The 26,732-nt window shown below is 43.4% G+C and overlaps 1 protein-coding gene across 1 annotated transcript in view; it reads left to right on the top strand.

Moving 5' to 3' along the window:
* LOC134552207 (unconventional myosin-X-like) overlaps positions 1–26,732 on the top strand; it is an 89,957-nt gene that overhangs the window by 54,312 nt on the left and 8,913 nt on the right. The window contains exons 22-34 of the mRNA XM_063400670.1: positions 1,700–1,806; positions 6,067–6,372; positions 10,286–10,325; positions 11,791–12,582; positions 14,595–14,718; positions 15,194–15,437; positions 16,254–16,349; positions 17,979–18,072; positions 18,682–18,737; positions 20,371–20,513; positions 21,829–22,023; positions 23,722–23,879; positions 25,117–25,240. Of these exons, the coding sequence (XP_063256740.1) occupies positions 1,700–1,806; positions 6,067–6,372; positions 10,286–10,325; positions 11,791–12,582; positions 14,595–14,718; positions 15,194–15,437; positions 16,254–16,349; positions 17,979–18,072; positions 18,682–18,737; positions 20,371–20,513; positions 21,829–22,023; positions 23,722–23,879; positions 25,117–25,240 (2,479 nt within the window). The remainder of the gene's footprint in view (positions 1–1,699; positions 1,807–6,066; positions 6,373–10,285; positions 10,326–11,790; positions 12,583–14,594; positions 14,719–15,193; positions 15,438–16,253; positions 16,350–17,978; positions 18,073–18,681; positions 18,738–20,370; positions 20,514–21,828; positions 22,024–23,721; positions 23,880–25,116; positions 25,241–26,732) is intronic.

The following is a 26,732-nucleotide window of genomic DNA, read 5'->3' as shown; positions in this document are numbered from 1 at the left end:
AGAGCAATCCCTGCCTCAGAGAAATCTTTAAAAGATTGTTGAGTTGACAGAGGGAGTGGATGTACAACTTGCAGGGAAGGATGCCAGCTTCATGGTTGGCATTACCTAGATAATGAAGCTTCTTTTCAGGCTACCCATGGTTACTTAGTCATTACGAACACCTCATTTCTTAATGGAAACTGCTCCCCAGGAGAAATTCAAGTCCAGGAAAGCTACTGGCTATGGGTACTAACTCAGGGAGAGGAGTCAGTACACAATGGCCATTGCAGGGGGAAGGAAGAGCCTTAAGGGATGAGGCCAACAGCAGTGATGAAGGGGAGGGTATAGAGCAACATAAAGGCGAGATAATGGGAAAGAGGGGAGCTTGTGCAGATCACTGGACTAAATGACTGTTCAAATCTTTGGCCTCTCAGCACAATTACATAGATACAGTAAATTTGTAAGGAGTTTCTACTGATTAATGTGGTTCTGAGTTTTGCAGATTGATGAGTATCAGCTCACATCCTGTGTACATGGCAGTGCTTTAACAAGTGGGGCTGCACTTCCCCAGTGTAGCCCGTTCTGAGATTTATCCAATGCCCTGGCAGGGATTTATCCCATGCCAGGCAGCAGGTCACACAAGCATGGCCATATGGCACTTGCTGCTGTGACTGCAGCTTGTATGGACATATCTCACCAGCTTATTCTAGTCTGGGTACTGCTAGCAGTGTACCCACAGCGCTCCATGGAGCTCCATGCAGGCTGCAATCCTTCTCAAAAAGCAGTGCATTTATTTCAGGAATTTGTGCTGAATCCTGTGTTAACCTAATGCAAGCCAGCTGATTTAACATTACTTAGATATGTCAGCACAATTTCTGTAAACACGGCCTTATCTTGCTTGTATCTCAGTTCTTTTGTCTTTAACATAGCACCTGCATTCTTCTCAAGCATTTAGCATCGAGCAGAAGTTGTAAATGCAGTTGGTGAAAGATGCTTGAGAATTCAAATACTGGACACTGTCGTGTAACCAGAAATACTTGGAGAGTTCTATCGTCAGAGCTCAGTTGCCCCTAGTGCATGCTCCACTGCCGAACCTCTTCAGCACGGGAACATCTCACCCCAGAGCTTCTGGAGGCGGTGGAGGGCATCAGCACCGGTGGGCTGAGAGTACGCGCAGCTTTGTGCCTCGACTGGGCTTTTGGCTCTCCGCCTGACTTCCATTAAGACTGCTGTTAAGGTTACTTCCTGGAGTCTAGAAATCTAAAAGTTCCTCCCTTTCCTTGAAACGCGGAGGAGTTTCTTTGCAAAATATTTAATCACCCAAGTAGGTCCCAGTACAGCCTGCTGCAGGGAGGTACCGGATTGCGCCGGGAAAGCTGTCAGCTGGGAAAGAGTTAATCACAGGCGCAAACTTGGGCTCTCCTCCTCCCTCCTCTTTCCCTCCTTCCTCTGCTCGCTCCCTCCCTCCCTCTCTCTTTTAAGTCTTGACCACAGAGTGAGGGCGGCGGGGGTTGGGCTCGGCGCTTGGCTCCCGCCGCAGGGAAACTTTGGCGGCGCTCGCAGCGCGGGCAGCGCCGGGGCAGCTCCGGGGCAGCGCGGGGGCGGCCCGGGCACGGAGCGCTCCCCGCGCCGCTCACCGGGGATGAGACCGCCCGGCCCTCCCGGGGACTGACTTCTTTCCTCTCTTTGTGTTTACTGAAACTCCTCCCCGTGGCGTCAGGTTTTCCTGAAGGAAGCTCTTGAGCAGAAGCTGGAGAAGGATCGGGAAGAGGAGTTGAGGAAAGCAGCTATAGTCATCCGGGCCCACGTCTTGGGCTACATGGCAAGGTCAGTGCTGGGGGCTGCCCCACCATCCCTGTGCTTGCGTGCCTGGGTTGCCCCGACACCCTGCTTTGCTCTTTAGTCCCCTAGCATCCGTCCCGTCTTCCCCTCCTGTATTCCAAGGGAGAGTTGCAGAATCTGCCCTCCCTGTCAGCATCAGCTCTGCCGAAACCTTCCTGCACCTTGGGCACCTCTTTTTCAGTTCTGTGCACGTTTGCACCCTCCCTCAACGCTGCTCAGCAGGCTTCCCGTGGACTTCTCTACCCATTGCTTGCCTCTGACACCTTTTCCTTGCCTTCAGGGCTCTCCTGGCTGGGCCCCACCTACGCTTTTGGTCCTCCTTTTCCTTGTGCCTGTTAACTCTGTTTTCTGTTCCCCCTGCCAATTGCTTCTTCTTCACTTGCAGTTCTGCCTTTGCTCACCCTCTTTCCTTGTCCTGCCTGTTTGCCTCGTGATCTCCCTCTCCTTTTAATTAACTCTTCAGAATTGGTTTTTGGCCAGCTCTGCAACAGTAATCTCCTCTAGCCTCTCCCTTTTGCACCTGACCAGAGAAGGTTTGGGAGAACCAACTGCAGACAAACTGCCCCTCCTCTGCCCCTCGAAGTCAGTGCAACAGCTGACTCCTTAATGGCTGTGGTATGCACACTTAATCCCAGTAAGATGCTCTTTCCTGGCTGGTCTTTGCTCCAGACACCTGTCAGTCAGGGTTGTGCGGAGGTGAAATCCCTGGCCAGCAGAGCTGTTTCAGCAGGCACTCTTCTTAGAGCTCCAGTTACACCAGGTAGCTCATTTTGCATTGGGAAATGTGTGCAAGAGTTGTACCCTGCCTTGCCAGTGTGGAATATCAGCAAAATACACATTTAGTCTCTGGGGCTTTTATTCATTTATTTATTTCCCTCTAGGAAGACAAATGAGCTCGCTCTATTGTTTGTACATGAGATTGCAAGTTCTTTGTGTCAGGGCCTCTGCTCTCTTTTACTTTGTGTCTAGCATTAGGAAAGAGGGATAGGGATTAGCACAGGAAAATTGATTTGCTGGGAAACATCACTGCAGGCATACTGGATTACTGCTTTTCTGAGTTCCTGGTAAGGAAGCTGCTGCTCTGCAGGGCTGTGATGGAGACTGTGTGGCAGCAGTGTTCCTCTTGGTTAGAAATCTTGTGGTTCTTCAGCCTCCACACTTCTGAATTCCTCATCCCACATGTTGCTGTTATGAGTCTCATCCTTAAGGACAAGCTGTGCTTCTGCAGCCAGAGTGTAAATCTTCACAAGCAGCTGGAGGTAACTGGACTTCGCAGGGGAGGAGAGCAGGGAGTAAAGAAGAGGTAGAAAGGGGGTCTGTAAAACTTTCTGTGAAGAGAGTTTTCGGTTGCCCTGCACCTGTATTGAAAAAAGTCCAGCAGGCAGGAGTTCATCTGGGCAGGTGTTGAATGGTCTGTGCAGACTTGGGCAGGAATACCAGTATGTGCTGCCTTAAGCTTGATACCATTTCTGTTAGTTTTGCAAGTATAAGTGTATTTAAATCCATTTGGTCTCATGCAAAGTAGACTGGCAAAGGAAGGATTTTTACTGGTTTCTCCTCCTTTGTGAACTTGTTCTGTGAGCCTGGAGAACCAGATTTTCTTTGCTCTCATTCCCTGCATCCTGTGCAACCTAGTATCTCTGATCACTAAAGTGTGAGACAAGAAAATCAAGCCCATTGAAATGACCCTATTCTTATGTAGCTAACTTGTGGAGCTCTGAGATGCAGGGAACAGCTTTACCAGCTAAAAAACACACAGTGCAGGATCCATATACGGATTTGGCTGTGCCCCTGGTTTCTTCAGGACTGTATTGCTCATGGGAAGAAGGCAGTAGTAAATTGCTCCATAACCCTGTGATCTCTAGTCCTTGGAGGCATAGCTGCTAACTACAGCTCATTGACAGAATAATTAATTAAATTTCAAACAGAGCATTGGAGCCTTACAGCCAGCCTGCCTTCTCTGGTGTGATGCATGGTCAGGAGGTCTCCCAACCCCTTCACTTGGTCTGCAGGTTGAATTTCTTTGGCCAGTGCAGAAGGGTGTGTGGAAGCTTGAACAAGGAGAGTGAAATTTGCAGCCTTTGAGCAGCAATTCCAGCTGAAGGGCATCTGCAGGCTTGGCTGTGGTCATGAGGAATGAGGGGGCACTTCAGCCTGGCAGATTAGCAGGCAGAGTTGGCCTGGAGTTGGGCAGGGCTTGGCACATGTTGCACTTGAGAGAGTTTCTGGCAGATGCATTTTGTAAAAGTCAGAGTACCCTTTCTGATGCGCTTAGTCTGCCTTGGCAGAGAGTGCATGTGCAGCTGTTCACACCCCATGTGCAGGACACAGGGTGGACAGAAGGAGTGGGGATGAGGAGACTGCAGCCCCGGGAGTAATTAACCTAAAACCTCCTACTTCTTATCACCTCTTGCCTTACCTTTTCATTCCTCTGTGCTCCCTCCCTTTGACTTAATACTTATGGAAAAGAACATGACCTCTACACACTACTGCTATTAGCATCCCTCTCCAGATTTTCTTGACTGAGCTGGTGTATCTGATGTACAGGGAGGTGGCAAGTTGTCAGCGTGGGTACCTGTTGCCATTTGAAGGGAATTTCAGTGCCAGGACAGGGATTTTAAGGTGTGTCTTTTCCTCGGGGTGTTGTAGAAGGTGTGAAGTGCATGTGAGAATACCATGCTATTTCCAGTGTGCTTTCTAGGACTGTAAGACCTCAAGGATTACTGTAGCCTGCTGGCCCAAAATCCTGTTTGACAGCTCTATAGAATTTCTCTCTGCACATTCTGGTTTGGATTAAAGAAATTTTTGATCTGACTAATACCAATGGTTGTTTCCCCTGTGCAAGATACTAAGGTATCTAAATATATTAAATTACTTTTAAAAATGTCTGCTTATTTTGAGCTTTAATAGATGTCAGCTTCAGGTTGGTTAAATCTTATGGCTCCTGTTGGAAAAATAGAAATGTGGATGCTCTAACTGGGGTAAATACTTTCCTTAGGCTTTTCCATTTCTTAAGGTCCTGTATGGAGCAATTGCTCTCATTCTATAAGCCTGAATTTCTGGTTTTAATCCTGCTTCCTCAGAAATCACTTTAGGCTCTAACATTGTTCTTGAAATGGGGGTGTTAGCACAGAACACAGGATAAAAGCAGCATTCTGTACAACAATATTTCTGCTTACAAGTATAAGAATCTCAGTAGTATTTTTTCTGTAGCATTGTGGTGGGAGTTTGCCTTTGTGTGATGATCCGGCACCCAAAAATCTAGTTTTGACTTGCTGCTTCCCAACATAGTCCCACATCAGTTGTGTTTGGCCTTTGATACTTCAATACAAGACCTTATGATTGGCTCTTTTGGATTGTTTAATGTTTGCTTGAATCTAGCTTACAAATTGATCCAGATTACTGTGTAATGGGAACTCTTGTTATTTGCCTGGTTTGTGTATCATGTACAAACTTCTACCAGGAACTTTTTTCATGTCCTTGATAAAAATAGTCCTTAATGCAGAGGGCAAAACCTGACTTTTCTACAACTCTACTAGACTACAGAAATACTGAATTATGTTTGTTGTGTTTTGGGGGCCTATCACATTCTTAAAGCGCTGCAAAGTTGAGGATCCTTGTGGTCCCTTGCAACTTAAGATATTCTATGATTCTTGTTTAGGCAAAACATTGTGCAACAGAAGTATTTGTTTATGTGAACCTATTACAAAGTTTGATTCAGCCATCAATCTTATAGTGACTGTGTGTTTTCTCCCAGACAATGTGAAATTAATGTGACCAAATCAATTTTTGCACTTTCCTGAAGTAATTTACCTTTGACCACTTAAGAGATGGAGCAATATTTCTTCTCATATAGGAAAGCCATTTGTATGTTTCTGTTATAATAAATCCATAGTGAATGATTATGCTCACTGCACAGTGAATGCGTTTATGGGCAGTGCAAGGAGGACCAGAGGTGCCAGAGGACCTTCCCTTTCCATGTGCCAAATATCTCTCCCTCATCGTCTGAGTCTTCACAAAAGTAGGTGCCCATTGAAACAAACTAGTGGTAGATTTAGGAGGGAGAACAGTGAGGTGAGTATGAGTTGCAGGTAGTGAGTGGCAGAGAGGCACAGAAATTGTGTCACTTCTGAACTATGTTTTTCGAAAAGGACTTTCCCGTGGATGTGGTCAGTATGCAAGGACATGGGAAACGCAGAGCACGTGTGGCTTCGTGGTGCATTAAGCGTGTGCTTCTGTTTTTAGGAAGAAGTACCAGAAGGTGCTATCCAGTGTTGTCATAATCCAAAAGAACTACCGGGCCTACTTCTGGAAGAAGAGCCTGCTGCGCCTGAAGGCCGCCGCGGTGACCCTGCAGAAGCACTGGCGCGGCCGCCTGGCTCGCAGCCTCCACCAGCACCTGCTGCAGCAGGAACTGCGGCGGAGGCAGGAAGCGGAGGAGAGGAGGAGGCAGGAGGAGGAAGAGCAGATCAGAAGAGAGGAAGAGGAAAGACAATGGCAAGAAGAGGAGGAGCGTAGGAGGAAACAGGAAGAGGAAGAGGTGAAGGAAAGGTACAAGATGGTATCTTGCATTTGGTGTTGGTTTTAGGCAATTTTAAAGGGGAACATTGTAGAAGGGGTTCTCCCCCTTTGTTTTAACCAGTCTCTTTCCACCAATAAGGAATGAATGCAAGTAGCTATAAGTGAAAAAATAAGTTTACTAACAAGTGAAAGTGCAACAGGCAAAAAACAAATAATCACTGTATACAAAACTGCTAAATCCCTCAAACTCTCTGAGAACAAATTGAAACCCAAAAGGGTGGAAATACCCCTTTACAAGGTGGCACCCACCACAGGTGTTGGTGCATAGGGAGTCTAAGGGAAAATGGCATCAGACCCTCCCCCTCAAGATGAGGACTTTGTAGGTGACTGTGCCATCAGGAGACAAAGGAGAAGGATGGCAGGAGGCTCCCATGGCAGTGAGGGAGCTCACCCAGCAGTTCTCGTGGCAAATGAGAAGCGCTGCTGTGTGGGGTCAGCGCTGCTGCTCGGCTGCACCTGCTGGGCTCTGCTGGGTTTATCATTGTATGAATTACAACACAGAATTGTGTGATACTTTGCTTTTCAGAAGTAGTTCTTCTAGGCTTTTGTTAGCTACTCTCCCAAAGGGGATCTCATCAGACTGTGTGGCAAGCATCAGAAATTCTAAGGTTAGAAGCACTCACCTTGAGTCCTGTGTGCACTTTTGGGCACTAGAATATAAAAAAGGCATTGTGCTGTTGGAGAGTGTCCAAAGGAGAGCAGTGAGGATGGTGAAGGTCTGGAGGGGAAGCCATATGAGGAGTGGCTGAGGTCACTTGATCTGTTCAGCCTGGAGAAGAGGGGACTGAGGGAATATCTCATGGTGGTCTTCAACATCCTCATGAGGGGAAGAGGAGGAGTAGGCTCTGATCTCTTCACTCTCGTGCCCAGTGACAGGACTCCAGGAAATGGCCAGAAGCTGAGTTAGGGAAGACTTTGGTTCGATATCAGGAAAAGGGTTTTCACTCAGAGGATTGTCAGCACTGGAACAGACTCCCCAAAGAAGTGGTCACAGCACCAAGCCTGGCAGAGTTCAGGAAGCATTTGGAGAATACTTCTGGGCACATGGTGTGACTCTTGGGGTGCCCTGCACAGGGCAGGGAATTGGACTCGATGATCCTGATGGGTCCCTTCCAACTCAGCATTTGATTTTATAATAAAAGAAAGGACTTGTCTAGTTTATTTGCTATAGAGTGTTTTTGCTCTTTAGTTCCCAGACCATGAGATGTGTGTTCAACCCAGCATCATGGCAGAGAAGCGTCAGTGTTCTTAGGAATCAGGCAAACTCATTTTATTTTCATTTTCTAATTATTGTTAAATGGCATCTGAATGAATAGTAAGGATGGTACTAGCAGACCAACTTGTCTAACTTCTGAACATCAGTTTGCCCCAAAAAATGAGGTGGAAGTCCATAGAAATTGCAAATCAGCTAATCTCCCGAGAACAAGCAAACAAACCCAACCCAAGTGTAGACAAAATCAGAAGGACCTAGGTGCAATTTGAGCTGTAATGAACTAGAAGTTGGCATGCAGTTATTGTGCATACAGTGTTAGCAGAGGGGAGACATGGAACAATTTCATCTAACATTCAGGGGAAAAATAATGTTGAGAAAAGTGAGATATTTGATGCTATTTTTATCTTCCCCAAAAGCTTAACTGTTGGGTGTTAAATATGATTAGGAAGGATGTACAAGAATTCAGAACATGTGGAAATACAGGGTTAGAAAATGCTCAGCTAAATCAAATTACAAATTATAAAGAAGGTATTGGCATTTGGTGAAAATAATGTTTGGGTACTCCAAGAGCTAGCTAAAGCAGTTTGAAACAGTAGCTATTCTCTTTCTTCTCCTTTGTGGATAGTAATGTGGATAGTAATTTTTTCATAAAAATGGAAAGTACCAAACAATTATGACCCCCTTTTAAAATGGGAAAAGAAGGAATGAGGGAATTGTGAACCAGTCAGCCTGGCCTCAATTTCAGGAAGATATGGAAACAAATAATCAAACAGGTGTAAATGCTTGATAAAGGAATCAAGCCAATGTGGATTTCTGAAGAACAAACTGCTTTAGTGTTACCTTTTTCCTTCTGTGGTATCTTATGGCATGTCTTGTGGACAGGGAAAAGCTGTGGAGGATAGGTGACTTTGGGTAGGTAAAAGGTAGGTGAGGGCTTTGATATATTACAACAAAAAGATGCTAAAATAAATTTGCTTTGGAAAAAAGTATGTGAAGCAAGATTGGGATTTGTGTTTTTACTGCATTTAATCAATAAACAATAGTAGTTTTTTGTTAAATAGAAGAGAATTCTTGAATAGGATTCTTCCATGATCTGTGCTAGATATGGTACTTGTGCAGTGTTTTAATAAGAATTTGGATGAGGAAATATGAATATCCTTATTAAATTTACAGATAAAACCATCTGCTGAGGGGCTGTAGGCATATAGCCTAGGATTACAGTTCAGATAATTCTGGCAAGTTAAAGGATCTGAAAAACAGGGTAACTTTTGGTACAGACATGTGCAGATTTACAGTCAGGAATAATCAAATGCACAGGGAGCGGAGGAGGAATGCTTACTTCAACAGCAGGAGGAAGGTCTAGAGGCTGAGTATGTCACCAGTGTCATGCTGTGTGAGAGGAGAAAGCAAATGCTCTCTATAAACAGAATTGTTTCTGTAAGATGCTTGGGTGCCCTTCGGTTGGAGTACTGTCCCTAGTTTTGGGTATCACGTTTCAGGAAGTGTGTAGATCAGTTGATGATGGCTAGAAGGCAGGAAGACATACCAAAGGTTTACAAAGTGTGAGGAGCAGTTGCAGGAATTGGTATGTAGATTATAGGTGGTATTCCTAATTTGTTTTAAAATGGTTGTGCTTTTGAGCTCTCTTATCATTTAAGGCAGTGGTTTAAATCATGATGATTGCTAGGGATCTCTCAGTAGAGTTGGAACCATCTGGATCTCATTTATGTCAGTTTTAATTTACAAATATTTCTTGAATTTTTTTTGAGAGAGGGAGCACAAGAGTGAGAGTAAGGACTTTGTGACTTGCAGCTGCAGTTAGAATTTGGCTGGGAAAACCTGCAAGGTCTGGAAAATAAATATTGTTACCCTCCTGTTCTCCCTGGGGTTGAATTATAGATTTGAAAGTCACACTGGCAGTGGTAGCTTTCTTCCATCCAGCAGCATCCTATTATTGTTCCCTAAGCATGACCCTGGCATTTGTCTGTCTGCTGGTTCAGTTGCTTGTAGCATACTTGCTCTGGAGAAACTGGCCATAATAATAGCTTTGCTTTGGAGTATAACCTTCTTTTGATCTGAGTAGAGCTGCAATACCGTGGGAGAGTTTTTTACCTCTGCTCATGTTTACTAACAAACTCTGACTCTTACAGTCTTCACTAATAAACTGGATTTTGCATGCCACTGAGAAATTTTATGAGTTGGGGATTTAATACAGTGAAAGCAAAGTGAAACACAAATGCAATGCTGGTATTGCAGTGATTTTATTTTATAAAAAATGAACACAGTTTCCTGGTATCTGTCAATTACACACGTACAACCTCAATATTCACAGATTTATAGTACTTCAGAAGATTCTGTTTACATTTATCATGAGTCTGATTTGTCTTTCTGTCACTGTTTCCAATGTCCTTCCTGGTGTGTTCCAACTAATCCAATTTCCTAATTGATCTGAAAGTTAAGTGCATGGGGAAAATCTGTTATATCCACAAAGGTCATGCCAACCACAGAGAATTGGATTTTTACTAAATTGCAAAAGCTTTTAAATCAGTCTTACAGCAAGTACCTCATTTTAACCTTATCCATGGAGGGATGATGTGTCCATGTAATTCTGAAAAGCTCACGTAGGGGAACTAGGTCTGTCTCTGAGTGTTATGTCTTGTTTTTTGACAGAGAAAAGGAGCAACTGAATTCGCTACTGCAGGTGGCCCAGGTAAGTTTAACAGTTGTGCTTTTCCTGTGTTTTCTTGTGAATTTCTGTGGAGAGTCCTTCATTGCCTCCACTTTGCCTGGGTACTGATGCTGTTATGGTGGCAACACTATTCAAAAAATGGGCTTTGTTCACTCAAAACCTGCAGGTGTTTGGCTTTAGAAGAGGTGCATAGAATTAACAAGGTAGGGCTTTTTCAAGGCTCTTATATGAGCTTGCATTGGTTCTGTTTGAAAATTTCCATACTTAACATGCAGCATCCCATTTTTATCTCCATGCTTGAGCTTGTTAGATAACCTTGTGATGTGCTGGACTGTGACACAGTCTGTTTTGCTGGATTGTTGCCTATAACAGCCAAAATGAGAGTGCAGCCAACTGCTGCCATGGCTAAAATAAACCCCTTGTAACTGATTTAATTGTTGGTACTTGACATACCAAAGAGCAGACCACTTACCCTGAGGTGTGTGAAAATGGCTGTGTATCTCATTGGTTTTTTTCCCATACCACTTGTTCCCCAGTTTCGGACCATCTTTTTTCAGGGGAGATTAGAAGCATAGACATGCATTCATCCACGTGTAAGAGTCAAATAGAGAACAAGCAACCAGATAACTAAAGAAAACAAGGATTAAGGCTTAAATGGGCCAATATATTGGCTGCATTGTCATAAGTCCTATCAGGAAGTATATGAAATCCTATTGGAATTTATTTTTACTTTTTCTCATGTGTATGTTTTCAGCATCTCTGTGGAGGGGAGGGAGGCTTTATCCTAAACATCAGTGAAAGTTTCCAGTATCCTCCATGTTCCAATTATCATGTACCTGCTAGAAGTTCCCTGTTACTTCAGTGTGGAGAATAGAGTAAGACAGAATCTTCAGCAGTCAGCCATCAGCCATCTAGTGATGCTAAAGAATGCCAAGAAATTCTGGGTGGAGTTTCGTTGGGCTGTGGTTGGAGTGGATACAGTACTGCTTCATGCAAATATCCCTTCCATCCCCGGACTCTGATGGTCAGGTCCTCATTCTCACTCAAACAGTGACATTTCCAGACCTCTTAATGAATTCCTGGAAAATCTTCAGCTCTTAAGTAGTCTATGCATATATGTATTCATATATAGTTGCTTTCTCCTATATGTGTGTGAGTTCAAAATAGAGAATGGACTTTCAGGCTGCTTTTATCCAAATTGCAGTGTACAGTGACCAAAAGATAGAGAGGCTTTTCTAAAAATTCACTGAACCCAGTGAGCTTCTTTGTATGATTCATAATCGAGGTAGATTGCTGGGATAAAGGAGGTACCTGAAGATCCAGTAGTTCAACCTTTAGCTTTCACACCATGACTGATTGCAGGATGCTTGGAGTCATCTTTCTGCAGATGGTAAGTGCAAGGCAAGCACAGGAGACAGGAAGCATGAAAGATGCAGGCAAGGAACACAGGTTGAAAGTGCTTCAACACTGTTCTAAATTCTTTAAGGTGGAAACAGTGAACACTGAGGAGGTGGATATTCCCCTGAAAGAAGAAGAGAGACGTCAAATGGAGGAGATCTTAAGACTGGAGAAGGAAATTGAAAAGTTGCAGCAGCAGAAGGAGGATCACATGTCTGTCATCTCTGAAGACACCAGGAATGAAATCTATCGGCAGCGAGAAGAAGAGATACAGAGGTTGGAAAAAGAGGCATCCAGGGTTGCCCAGGAGTTCTTGGAGCTGCTGGATTTTGGCAATCTGGATGAAAGTGTGCAGAACTTAGAGCGCTCCCTTTCTAGTGAGGGGACACTCAACATTGACTGCAGCCTGGTGGCACCGCTGGCTGAAGAAGAAGTGGATGAGGGTTTTCATGCCGATGATGAAGGACGGCCAACTTCCAGTTTGGTGGTCTCAAATCAGTATGGCACAAGGAACAGTGGTAACTACTCAAAGGAAGTTGCAAACACAAGCCTTTTGCATCTCAAGAGAGAAGTGGGGGAGGTTGCCCCTGCTCCAGGACTGCCTGTGGAAAGGACCACTACCCCCAAGGAGCAGAGAGCCCTGTCTGACCCAGCAGAAAGCATTTACAGCACTGCCTCTGATACACAGAGGAGTAACAGTGGAGAGGCAGGAGAGCCCATTTACACCTCCCCCCCAGATGTGGAGTCTGACTACGACCATGAGGAGTTTGATGGCTATGGAGATGCAGGTAATGCCTCGGCTGAGCCTCTGAATGATGAGGAGGGTCTAAGACACTCCCATGGTACCAGCCTGGACTCCAACCGTGGCAGCCTGGACTCGGTGAGAATCTCTCCCTTCACCTTTCTGGACATTAGTGTGACTTTGTTGATGTTTATAGCTTTTTTGTCATTTTACTGTATGCCTGCTCACTCTGGGTATAGTTACTAATATATAACTCTCTTACATCAATAATCAGCTTGAAAAAAAGGAAAGACTCATAGATAGGCTGAAGGCCAGAGGCTTGTGATTGTCTGGTGTCTGCTGGCACACAAGCTAGTACATGTGTACCTATTTTAGATTGTTTCCGTTGCCATATGTTAATGTAACACCCTTTAGGAGGAAGGCAAGCAAACAACTGGTATTTTTTAGGTGTATGTTCTACCTTAGAGAGATTTCACTGAAGGAGCCTAAGGTTCCAGTGTTCAATGACAAGAGGAAATGGGAAAGGCTGGGGTTTGATTTGTCTCCATCACTAAAACTTACCTTTTCTAGGTCTGTTCAGAGTCAATGGTTTATTTTCAGCTGCTGTTTACAAGTTAAGCTATTATAAAGCTGGGAGAAATTACGGCGTTAATTGGGCTGTGTCCCAGTGCACACAGCCAGGATCACTGAACCTTTTCATTCCTGCTGCAGGGACCATGACAGGGTGGTAAAGCTGGGCTATTTGCCTCACACTTCAGAATCTCAGCTTAGATCCCACAGTGGGTGTGGATGTCCTGAGTGCTCTCAGGCCAGCTGCCTGATAATGCAGTGATAAATCCCCATACAGGACGTCAAAGCCCACATTAGATTGCGAGGAGTTCAGGTGTGAAGCCAATGATAGCCACAAAAATATTTCCAATAAATTATATCCCTGAGAAGAAACACTTGAGCTACAAAATGTCTTTTAGAAAACTATTGAATTTTAATTTTTTTTAGGAACTCTGTTTACTTCCTTCAGTATGTTTTTCCAATGACAGATTGTGGCCTTTCTTAAAAAAGTTGCATGATTGTCTTGTTTGCATTTCCCTAATGTCAGCTGCCAGCCATCAGAATTTTTTATGTGATCTGCTGGAGTAAAGGTACCTTCTCTCTGGGCAGGTACTCAGAGATCACTGTCAGGTAATCTTCAACCATGAATCATTCTGTCACAGCTTAGGCTGGTTTCTACCATTCTTTTAAATGCAAATAGAAGTGGAGGGTTTTATTGGGCTCATCAGTGAGTAAGACTAATGAAAGAGCCAGTTGATACTTTGTCATAGTGTGAGCCACAGGAAGTGATAACCACAGCTGAGTCAAAATCCCATCAGTAGCTGCTGTTCCAAGAATACCTGGTTTTTGAAACTTAATGCCAAGTGAGTGAATGAAAGAGTGGACCAGGGATAAGACACAGGAGGGTCACAGAGAGAAAACAGAAGGGAAAATGAAAAAAAGCAGCATGCGTTTCAGGAAGGAAAAGGTCTAAGGAACTGCCTTCATTAGTATTAAATTAATAAAGCGAATCGAAGGAAATTGTATTTAAGGTAAAGGAAATGATTTTGTGTGTGAAGTACTTTCTTATGGCTGAGGGCCTTTATCCAGTTGGAGAACAGAGATGAGTAAATTCAGTGCTATTATTTCAGTAATTCAAATTGATGTTTATAGGGTTCAGTGTTTTTTTTCCTAATCAACCTAAAGCAGGTAATTTTCTTCTTGGGGTTAAATCACTGTTCCATCTTGTCTGGCATTGTGGCCTGTCTGCTGGAAAAATCTGAAAACTTCTCCAAAATGAAAAATTCTCTCTTAATCCCATCAAATTACATTTTGCAAGGTGGGCTCTGCCTTAAAACAGCAAGTTTTGTTACTGCAGAAAACTGGAGCTTTCTAGCCATGTCCACTGCTCTCCTTTCAGGTATGAAAATCCTGTGCTCTTGCTTTAGGCATTAATGGATTAGCTGTCAAGCCTCTACTTTTACCGTAGTGCTTTTCTTGCAAAGGGACTATGTGCAGTTTTGCACCTTCTGATCATGTGACTTCTCTAACCCTGCTAGTTGCTCCAGTCCTCCTGTGACCAGGAGAGCCCAAGTAGCCTATATCTCTTCTTTTCTCTTTAGTTTCTGGAGAGTGAAGAAGAAGTGGATGTTTACATTGATACAGATGAAGAGTTTTGTAATGGACGAGTCACAATCTTCAATGGCTCAGGGCCACCCTATTTTCACAGTTACCTCTACATGAAAGGTAAATGGATTTTGCCAAAATGGTGGATGGATGGGATATAGGAAACCTGCTTTCCTCTTCTGTTTGTCCAGAATCATCATCTTTATTTGTTCTTGGTTCTCTGTTTATTCTCCCTTTCTTCTTCTTCTTCTTTTATTTAAAACAAATAAAGAGATAGGAGCTGGGTGTCAGGGATATCTTTGCCACTGAGACTTAATTATGCCTGCTTGGTATGGGCTTAAATGATTCATTCTCAGCTACAAAACTGAAGTCAGAACAAAAATACTTGAGTAGTGCATATATTTCTATATTTTCCTTTTGTTTCGCTAGTTTTGTTCTGTGTTTCTATGTTTGAAGTTAGGCATAACCTTGTTCCTTCAGTTCCTTTGTTGGTGTAGGAACCGAAGTGGCGGCTATTCCTGCCGGGGAGCAGGGTCAGGATGGAAGCACGGCCCCCCTTGCACATCTGCTGACGTTTTGCTCCCGGCTCTTGCAGGAGGCCTCATGAACCCGTGGCGGCGGCGCTGGTGTGTCCTGAAGAATGAGGCCTTCATGTGGTTCCGCACCAAGCAGGAGGCCCTGAAGTCAGGCTGGCTCTACAAGAAGGGCGGAGGAATGTCAACGCTGTCACGCCGCAACTGGAAACGCCGCTGGTTTGTGCTCCGAGAATCCAAGCTGATGTACTTTGAGAATGACAGTGAGGAAAAGCTGAAGGGCACTATTGATATCAGAAGGGCAAAGTGAGTGCAAAAATAAATCCCTTTGGTCCCTAGTATTCATTCTGTAAATCAGTAATGAAGGGTCTGATGCTGCTGTTCATTGGCCTGTGTATCTCCCATGGTGCTTGAAGGATCAGAAACAAAGGAAGGAAAAGACAATTACAGCATCTAGTTTTACTCTGGAGGGAGTCTGCAATTACTTCATAGTTCTTTTCCCAGTCTTGCATTTCATAATCCAGCAGAAGCTCTTTCCAAGCCATGGATGGAGCCAGACCAGGAGGGGCTAATTAAGTACATACCCCATGCATTCTCTCCTACCCAGACTCCATCTGTTTTCTGGCTTCTCCAGGCATTTCACAGAGGTATTATGAAGCTCACAGCGGGTTTGAGTTTGGCAGCATGTACTGTGCCTTTTCCTGAGTCCTGAATGCTCCTTCTGCTGCCATAGTCAATTCCTCAGCTCCTGCTGTAAGAAAGGACAGACTGGTCACCTATTAGCATTATGCAGACCTGTAAAGTGCCAGAAAGAATGGCACACCTGACTTTGTAAACAGATCTCTATATCAGCCTCCCTGTTATCTCTTCTTCCATTTAGACTGCTGGTGTCTTGAAAATCCATGTAGTGCCTTAAGCTTTGATTTTAACTGTACAGATATTTTTAAACATCTTGATGTGTATTGGCAGAATTTGGTGTTTCTGTCAGAGCTACAAGCCATGTGAACCTGTGATTTCCCTTCTGTGTGGTGAAAGAAGGAATGATACAAAGGAATCGACCAGATGGAATTCAGGCCTCTGAGAGGTTTTTAGCTGTGGCTCTTGTGCTTTCTTGTGTTCCAGAGAGATTGTGGATATTCATGAAAAGGAGAATGCCTTGGACATTGTGACAGAAGACCGAGTTTACCACATTGTTGCAGAGTCACCAGAAGATGCCAGGTACAGCAGGGAGTTTTGTTATGTTTGTTCATTCAGTGCAGGTCTGACCCAGCTGCTCATGGGAGAGTTTGAGAAACATAATCAATAATTCTTTGCTGGAGAGAAGGGGAGATTTGTTCCAGAGTGTCATTTTGTGCTTCCTGGGACAAATCACACCTACTCGGGGACTTGATGTTACAGCTACCAAGGTTGTGGTTCAGTCTGCCAGTCACAGGACTGCCAGCTTCTCATGTGGCTGTGAGCATGCTGAATTCAAGGGTTACTTCAGCAGACACACAAACCTTAATATAAACTGGAACATCTAATAGCTGATTTATTTATTTAATGGAATCTTGAATCAAACAAAAAGTCTATTCATGTTGTCTGTAAATGATTGCAAGAGCAGCTGGATTTTATCCAGGAGACAGAAAAAAGGCTGTAGCTTATCAGAGTCTGTAGTGTCATCTGATAAAATCTTCTCAGTGCAAAGCAAACAAGTGACTCATGTCCTTCCTTCTTGGCATCCTGGCCAGACAGTGGGAATCAGTTGTTTAAGGGCAGGTTGGACAACCTATCCTGGCTATGCAAAGCCACGTTAAGAGGTTACTGTCCCCAGCCACTGATGTCTTCCCACTTTACCAAGGCTTCTGCTCTCTCTGCCCTGACCATGTAACTGTTTCTCTGATCCACTGATTCTGTGAATTATTTAGGGTATATTATTACTTTGGTGTAGAGAGAGAGAAAGGGAGAAGGTGTTTGGATACAATTTAACAGAAATAGACTGAAGAACACCCACATGGACAAAAAACGGGCAAATTTAGGGAGCAGAAGTGGAAGGAAGAGCAACTTGTTAACCCAGAACTTCCACAACTGCAGTAGGCATGCCCTAAGGTAACACTGTGGAATTGTTAGGATGAGCATAAACCAAATGTGGCCTCTGTCTATGCCCTATCAGTCTCTGTTCTGAGGGAGAAGAAAGCACCAACACTTGCAGTAGCAGAGGGCAGATTAGCAGATGTCGCGGGGTATCCAGTTTGAGAATCCTTCACGAAATATGGATGTTTGCTGATCTCACTGGATGCTGCAGATAACAATCTGTTTTTTCTGCAACAGCAATTAGCCTCCAGATATGTCTGTAAGAGAAGCCCTTTCACAGATAAAAAACTTCACTCCAAATTCACTTATAAACAAACCCATGATTAATTGCCATCCAGATGACTTTCAAGTTTATTAGAAGATCAGAGAGACTAACCAAGGAGGCTTCCAGGCGTCTCTAGGACTCTAGTCCAGGAAGATTCCCAACTAACCCTGTTTTCACAAGTGCTGCATGCTCTTCTCAGTCTGCTGACATGGGCTACCTGTAAAGCCACTGCCTGTTTAGAGTTCCTTGAATAACAAGTGGAAAACTGGATTTTGCAGGAGCAGCTATCAGTGGGTTGAAGAACGTGCACAGAATTTTCATGGGTAAATAAGGAGGGAGGAAGACATTGGAATCTGGTATGATCAGTCCAAGAGATATTTTGTGACATAGTATTCAGGAAATTGTGAATGAAGAAATTTTCCCAGTGGCATCTTTCCAGGTTCCTTGATGGCGTTCTCGAGCCAGTTTCAGTGCCGGAAGTTTAACTCTGATTGTGTTTGGATTGGCAGCGGTTGGTTTAATGTCCTGAGCCGAGTACACAGCGCTACAGCACAGCAGCTGAGGGAAATGCAGGATGAGCAGGCCAATCCAAAGAATGCTGTGGTGAGTTACTGTGCAACCAGCCTGTGGGCATGCTCGGAGTCTTCTGTGTTTAACTATTTGTGCGTGTTTTTCCAGCACATGCTGTGCTGTATTTCTTAAGCAGTGTAAGAAAGTTGGACATCCATAATTATAAAGAAACAGCAAAGCTGGTAGCAAAGAGGATAAGCAGTGGGGAATATGGTGCTTGTTGTGGGTTACTCAGCTTGATCACAGATAGCTCTTCTCGGCTGGAGAAGAGGGAGGCTGCTTCACACAGATAAAATGTCTTTGGATGGGACTAGTTTGGGTCACAGTTATTCCAGACAGAAGATAGCAGTTGGGAAGAACAGTGTATTTATGTATTTTGCCAGTACAGAGATAATAGCTAAGGTTATTTCAGACCTTCATAATACTCTCTGGAAACTTGTAACTGTTCTTCTTCCAGTCCTGTGGAGTCCCTTGCACATTTAGTGCTGTTTAGGGAGCAAAGATGACTCACTTGTGCCTTTCTCCTGAGTTCATTTCTACTCAAGCTACTGGAATTCAGAGGAATGGTTTCAATTCCAATGCTATTCACAGAGGAGAACACCTGTAATCTAAAACACAATCTGTATCTTCTTCACTCTACAGGGAACCCTGGATGTTGGGCTTATTGACTCTGTCTGTGCCTCAGACAATCCTGATAGGTAGGTACAGCAGTCTGACCATCTCTTAAATCAGAAACTCCATACAATATTTTTGTGGGAAGCTCCAGGTTTCCTTTGGGGTTTGTATTTGTTTAAACTCATACATCTTTTTCTTCAAACAAATAAACATAGCTGAAATCTTTAGCTTGTTTCAAGCAATAAAACTTCCTAGGCATGAAGTCCATATTGTATTGTCTTCAAGTCAGAGTTTCTCCTTCAGCTCCTAAAAGTGAAAACAGCATAATCTCAATGCCAAAAATTAATAATTTTGTCTATTACCAGCACTGAACAAATATGTCCAGCAAAAGCAGCACTTCCATTTTTTCAACAGAGTAACTTTGAGTTAGTCTTGTAAATTTAGGAGAAAAAAAACCAGCATTTTGGAAAAAGAGTGGATGAATTTAGAAATCTGTATTATTCTTGACATTTTTTCTATGCAACAGAGCACAGGCCTTTAGTTAGTTTCAGAGAAGAGATGATGGGACATTTCATATCACTTTATGTTAACATTTAATTATTTCCCACATATTAACAGGTTCAGCCAGGGCAAAGATACCACATTGCTGAAGTAAAATGTTAGCTATTAAGTTATTTATCTCTCTGGTCTGGGGACAGATCTCTGGGCTCTAACACAGGTTGCTAGGACTTCGTTTTTAGAAAATGCATTTCAGAAGTGAACTAAGATTTCATTGATGAAAACATTTTAGGCAGCTCTCAGCCTGCACACCTCATAATTAATCTGTGGACCAGTGAAAACTAGGAACAAATAGTAAGCCGAGGAATCAAAATTTGTTTATGTATGTACTGAGGTATACTTTTCTGGAATATCAGTGTTTGAAGCAATGTTAAACAATTTTTGAGGAGAATGCTTATTATCAACCAACATTTTTATGCAGCTTCATTTTATCTTCCGTAGGTTTATGTATTTTTCTAACAGAGCTTGATTACACTTTTTGCTTCATACTTGCATTCTACTTTTCAATTCCTTTGTTTTCTCACAGAAATCTGTATTTGCTGTCAAAGTTTTATGAGTCTATTCTCTTGCAACTGGTCATACTTTTATTTTTCTGTTTTCCTGTGAAGCATCGATTCTGTACAGAATTGTGAATATTCTTTTGGTAACATACAATTGCAAGAGAGGGACAAAGTCATGCAGGAGCAACACAACAGTTTTTCCTCTGTTTTGTCAGGATCAGCTCATCCCTTCTAAAATCAATCTCAAACGTGTTTTAGCTGATCCTGCTGAGACCTAACCAGCTATGGCATCACTGGTTTTAAGTATGAGGAGAATTGCTGTACCAGCTCAGCCCAGTGGCACAAGCACTGACTCACTCCAATCAGTCAAAGCCTTTTGCTAATGAGCCAAGGACATTTTGCAGCTGCTTATTAGCTAATTAATATTTTCTAGTCTTTGGAAGTAGCTTTTGAAAGATATTTAATTTCATTTAGCTGATCTCTGCATTCATCAGCTGACAGAGCAACTGAACAAGAGATGATCTTAAGTATTTTTGCACTCCTCTGTAGTTTGTATTCGGAAAGTTTCTGTTTATAGGAAGGTAAAAACCATGACTTTGGGTGTGCTGTGAGTTACTTGCATGGTTATGACTGTTTCAATGGTTTTGTTTTGTGGCAGACCGAATTCTTTTGTGATCATCACAGCCAATCGTGTCATTCACTGCAACAGCGACACTCCCGAGGAAATGCATCACTGGATCTCCCTGCTGCAGAAACCCAAAGGCGAATCCAAGGTCGACGGCCAGGAGTTCCTTGTGAGAGGTGAAAGGAAATACCTGCAATTACATGTTAAACTCATCTGCTGCTTATAATCTAACAGGGAGATTTAATTGTTGCTAACTCAGTCTAGGCTTTAGCTGCTCCCCAAAAACTGTCATTCTCTGCCCCCCTCTGCTTTTGTCCCTGCTGCTTGCCATGTCACATGTCTGCTAGCCCTGGCTCTTACCTAATTCCCTGCCAGGTGGGAAAAAAAAAAATAATTGCTTCATATGTTTAATTTTCTGATGATAGTTCTAGCCTATTTAAATGTGTCTGGCAAATGCCACCAGGGAATAGGAAGGAGCATGGCTGCTGAGGAGGAGCAGCTGGCGTAGATGGACTGCAATGTGACACTGGGGCTTTTGTTGGCAGCTCAGTTCCTTCTGACACCTGTCATGTAGAGAGGGAGGGAGATAGATCTTTGTGGGATTGCTGCTGTCCTCAGCTAAACTAACTAACCTGATTATGGTAGATGTAGTGAGGTGAGAAAAATTCTCTGAGGTTGAGCAAAAGATTTAAATTACATCTTTAGTCAGAGCTTAGCTGAAGATGGCTGAGCATGAGTATGGATCACACATATATTGCAAAATATTCACCCATTTTTCATAAATACTTTCAAATTTTCTTTATACTTTAAACTTATTCACATGGTCTTAAATGTATGACACTTGTGATCCAGTCTATGGAAAGCAAATACATGAGCAAATTGCCTTGCATCTTTCAGAAATGTCTGTGCAGGAATAAAGGTCATGGAGTGGTCGTGGCAAGGCAGAAGGGCAGGAAGAAAAGGGTCACCAAAATGTGGCAAAAGCCTTCAACCTTAGTCTTAAAAGTTTCAAGGAGATTAAATGAAAAAAGAAGACTATAAGACAACAATTTGAGTACCTTAACTTCAAAATACTTAATTGTAAGGCAACAGTTCCTTTTATCTGGTATTGCTCATTAGTCAAAGAGAAAAAAGAATGATCCTTTGCAGAGTATGCTCTGCTCTTCATAATAAGATGTCTCTGTGACAGCAGAGTAACCAATAAGGTGTATATTCAGGAAGATCTATCTCTGTATGGAGCCTCTTGGTTCAGTCCCACATTTTTTGAACATTTTGCCTTGTGGGTGGACATTGCTTTTTACATCTCTGAGTAGAAAATTATCTTTTTGACAGCTTTAGCAATGCAGGCTATTATTTTTTTCTGTTGAAGTATTGAATTTTCTTAATTCCTTTTCCTTTATTTTGCAACAAATCTAAAATGACAGTGAATTATTTGTCTTGACCATGGGAGCAGGAGATGCACGTAATGGCATGTTTGTGTTTCTGTGGCAGGCTGGCTTCACAAGGAGGTTCAGAGCAGCAACAAGATGTCCTCTCTGAAGATGAAGAAGCGCTGGTTTGTTCTGACAAACACTGCCCTCGACTACTACAAGTCATCGGAGCGCACGGCTGCCAAGCTGGGCACGCTGGTGCTCAACAGCCTCTGCTCCGTGGTGCAGCCCGACGAGAGGGTCTTCAAGGACACAGGTACGAGGGACAGAGGGGTGCAGAGCAGACTCCAGTGTGCAGTTCCTGAGCAGGGGATGGTGCAGGACTGTAGGGGTGTGTCATGTATAGAAGGCAGTCTTGGTGTCACCTGGGGCTTTGTGTCTGGCTGCAAACTCTGCCCATGGAAACTGAAAGGGATTTGCAGAGTGTGTAAGTGCCTCAGACCTGACGGAGATACACAGTGCTGATGTTTCTCACTGAGCAGAGTCACTGCGAATCTCAGTGTTGCCCAAGCAGGGCACCAGGTTCCTGTAGCTGACACTCATTATTGGTACATATCCAGAACTGTCACTCTGTAGCATGACCTGCATTTGTTTCTGGGGTCAGTGTTAACATCTTAAATAGCAGCAGTCCTGCTGCTGTACTGTCAGGGATTGCAATGCATGGGGTATGGCATCACACAACTTGATGGAAACAAAAGATGATAAAAAGATGTTGCACTCCGTCTGTGCAACATGACAGAGTTCTGGGAAGGCAGGATCTGGCATGATCCTCCATTGCTTGCCTTTGGAGTTTGGAAGGGAACCCAGGTTATGGGATAAAGGGTGAATCCCCAATACAAAGATAGTGACCCTTAGAAAAAGACTTGAAAAACTGGATATTTGAGTACTGGAGTTGTTTGGGATACCTTTTAGAAGGGCTGGAAGCTTGAAGTATTTAGTAAAGTGAGGTGGGAGGAAATTTATTCTGTTCATTCACAAGAAAGTGTCCATATTTTTGGTATCAACAGATGTCTAGGGCTGCCTATATCAGATAGAATTGCCATTGCATTGACACATTCTCTCAGGTTGTCAAACACATATTTTTAAAACTCCTGAGAGTTGATTTGGCAATCTGACTGGGTGCTGTGTGTAGAGTGGTCATTTTCAAAGTGATTAACAGGACAGTGTAGTCCAAATGCTGTCTGTGAAAGGGAGCTGCCTGGTTGGCAGGCAGGTAATCAGGTTACACTGCAAGATATTTGCATCTTGGAAAGCTGTCTTTGTACCAAACTCTGGACTGGGACCTTCCTATTGATAAATCTGTTTTGGGAATGGGGATGTTAATGTCTACCTAGTGGATTTTAACCAGACGTGCCCTATATTACTATGAAAGCAGCAAGGACTTTTCATCAGCCACAAGCTACAGGCAAAAAGAGAATCAATGATCTGTTAATAATCAAGTCCTAATTAGCCTAACATTGTCAAATTTACCACTAAGCTGTGTACCTAAGTGCCACATCTGCACATTTTTTAAATGTCTCCAGGGATGGTGATTCAACCACTTTCCTGGACAGTCTTTTGACAGCCCTTTCCTCCTGTCCTATCACTTGTTACTTGGCAGAAGGAACAGACCCCCACCTGGTTACATCCTCCTTTTAAGTAGTTGTAGATAGTGATAAGGTGCACCTTGAGGCTTATTTTCTCCAAGCTGAACAGCCCCAGCTCCCTCACCCAGGCCTCACAGGACCTGTGCTCCAGACCCTTCCCCAGCTCCATTGCTCTCCTTTGACACCCAAGATGATCTGCTCCACAACCTTCCCTGGCAATGAGGCTGGACTGACAGACCTGTAGTTCCCCAGGTTCTCTTCTGGCCCTTTTTGTGGGCAGATGTCACATTTGCTAACCTCTAGCCAAGTACACAATATGGAAGCCAGTTTCAGCTTGCAGCTCTGTTTCCACCTTTGTTTCTCCCCAGGCTACTGGAACATCATCGTGCACGGGCGGAAGCACTCGTACAGACTGTACACCAAGCTGCTGAACGAGGCCATGCGCTGGGCCTCGGCCATCCAGGGCGTCATCGACACCAAAGTGCCCATAGAAACACCCACACAGCAGCTCATCAGGGACATCAGGGTAGGTGCCACCCTGCCAATTCCACAGGAGCTGGGAGCAGCCAGACCACCACTGGCCTAACCCAGTCATTGCTGAGAGTGTGGCAAAAAGTGGGGTTGCTATCTTGAAGGAAAAATGAAAAAGAGTAAAAAAAAAACTTACACAACTGTGCAACAAAAAAACCCCATCAAATATTGCTATCAAATATATTGATATATCGTATATTGATAATCAAATACAGATATGAAATATCAATATGAACTTTATTTTGTTAACTGATCTGCATAAGTCTAGACTATGACTCTGTGCAATTAAAAATTGTATGCAGGATTACATCATCAAGTGTTTGCAAATCTCTGTTCCATCCTTTCCACTCTTAGGCATCCTCCAGACACAAATACATAAAAATCCATTCCTACCAGCCATCTGACTCTGATGTACCCTGAGGTTCTCTTCATATCTTGGGCTTGTGTTGTTAGATATCAGAGTAAAGGGTGAAAAGCCAGTATGCTTCAAAGTAGCAGAATTTGTACCACAGGAGTAATTTTTGAGAAGAAACTTGCCAGAAACTTTGGCAGATAAACCTAGAATCATTTAAGGAGACACGCCAATGCAAATTTCAGAAGAAATGTGTTGATGATGAACTCTAAACATGATGCAATTAGATAGTTCATATTTAGGAAGAAAGAGCTGATAGTGATTGTAGAGAACCTTGGAAAACTTCAGCTCAGGGTTCAAGGACAAATGGAATGTTATGTATTATTAGGGAAGGAGTCTAGGACAGAATGCAGAAGAATGTGTATGGTAGTGACAGGCCCAGATTTTGGACACCATGGAGCATTCTGTAAACACATACAGTACAACCAGACAAGTGAGAACAGGCTTGGTATTACACACTGAAAATGGTTGATCAGTGGTCAGAAAGTCCATTAACCTATTGAAAGCTTGGAGGACATAGGAGAGAGGGATCATGCCATACACAGTGCACAAGCCACGCTTGAAGGCAAGATTCTGTGCCTGGTGACCTGGGGGATGATGCAGCATGGCTATCCTTGTGTTTAGTTTTCAGAAATAATGTGCAGGGTAATTTTTAGATACAGATTATGCTTTGATCACTTAGGCTCCCTAGGCACCTCCAGAAATTCAGACAAAGGTGGTTGAGCTTGAAGCTAAATGTGTAAGGGCGTCCTGCAAAGGACTGTGAGGATATTTATTTATTAGCCTATTTGAGGATAATTATTTTTTCTTTCTTTTCCAGGAAAACAGCACAAACTTTGAAGTAGTGGAACAGACGTATAGGAGAAACCCAATCTTGAGATACACCCAGCACCCCTTGCATTCCCCGCTGCTCCCACTGCCGTATGGAGATGTCAGTGTCAACTGTGAGTATTTTACCCAAGTGACAGAATCCAGTCACGTTTTGAGGGTCAGTGAGGAGCCTGAGCACCACAAAATAGGCCTGTAAGCTCTCTCTGTGCTGGTGAAGTCTGTTTGGGGAACCCACAGGGTTCAGGGAGGGAACAGTCCCTTTCTCTCTCCCTTTCTTCTCTGGAGTGTGTTCCATGTCCTCTGCCTCTCACCATGGAGCACAGAATCTTAAAGTAAATGGGGGCAGATGCTTCTGTCATCCATCAGGGGACATGCAGCCTGTCACTGTTCAGCCACAACTGGGTTGTGAGTGGCTTCAGTGGAAATACTACAACAGGATTACGTCATGCAGCTGGCAGTGGGGTAGTATTTCTACAGAAGCTGCTGTAAAACCAGACTAAATTACTACTTTTTTCAAATGTGTCAGAAGCATGAAAGAGCTAGAGTGATGGGCCACCAGAAAACTGAAGTGATTTGCTGATGATTACAGACTGTTTGACATATTAAAACTGAAAGCTGGTGAGGAACTATAGAAGAATGTCTCATGTGGAGTGACTGAGCCACAGAATCTTTTAAGAAATTAATTTCAATCAAAGCAATGTGTATGGGAAAAACAGCCTGCCACACAGGTAATGATCTAGCTGTGCTTAGGAAAGTGAACATCAATTTACATCGCTTTATGAGAATGTCAGCGCTGCTGGTGAGTACAGAAACAAGGCAGCTAATATAAGGTTTTGAAAGCTTAGAAAAGGAAAAATAAAGTCTTTGTGCAGCTGTATATGTATTGTGCACCTGCATCTTGAGTACAGGGTACAGTTTTGCCTTCTGCATCTCATCAAAGATATAGGAGATGTGAAAACCTACTCAAAGATGATCAAAGGCACAGAAGAACTTGCCTACAATTAAGTGACTAAATAGGGAGCAGGATTCTTCAGCCTCAAAATGAAGTTTTTAGAGGCAGATGACTGTCATGGAGAAAGTGAAAGGATACTAGATCTGTCACAATACAAAGATCCAATTACATGGCAGACTAAAAGCACAGAAAAAATGAATTCTGAAATACAGGAAAAATACAGAGCAAGCACTCACACTGTGGAACTTACTTTTTAGAGCTGTGTCTTTGCATACAGTTAATACATGGCCACTGGGGAAGCAATGGCCGTACAGGATATTCAGGAGGACCTAAAGCCCCAGAGGTGTGCAAAGGAGAATGCAAGCTCTCATCTGAATGGTATCACATGTGTCTGAGCAGTTCAAAAAGCAGACATTTATGTGCTCAAAAAACTCAAGTTTTGGTCTAAGCATTTTAAATCTAAACAATAGGTATAAGTTGCATTTGTGGTACAGCAATTTGCTTAAGTTCTATGTTAGCCCGGGGTCAAAGCTAATACAGGCACAACATGGAATTTTGTAATTACACAAGCCAGCCTTCAGTGGCCACATTCCGGTACCTTGGTTGCAGACACTGAAGTCTGAACTAGATTTCAGTGCTCATTTCCCTTAAAA

This window comes from Prinia subflava, chromosome 6, assembly GCF_021018805.1.
Source record: "Prinia subflava isolate CZ2003 ecotype Zambia chromosome 6, Cam_Psub_1.2, whole genome shotgun sequence".
Classification (NCBI taxonomy): domain Eukaryota; kingdom Metazoa; phylum Chordata; class Aves; order Passeriformes; family Cisticolidae; genus Prinia; species Prinia subflava.
Note: the sequence above shows the minus strand (reverse complement) of the source record. Positions and strands in the feature narration are given on the sequence as shown.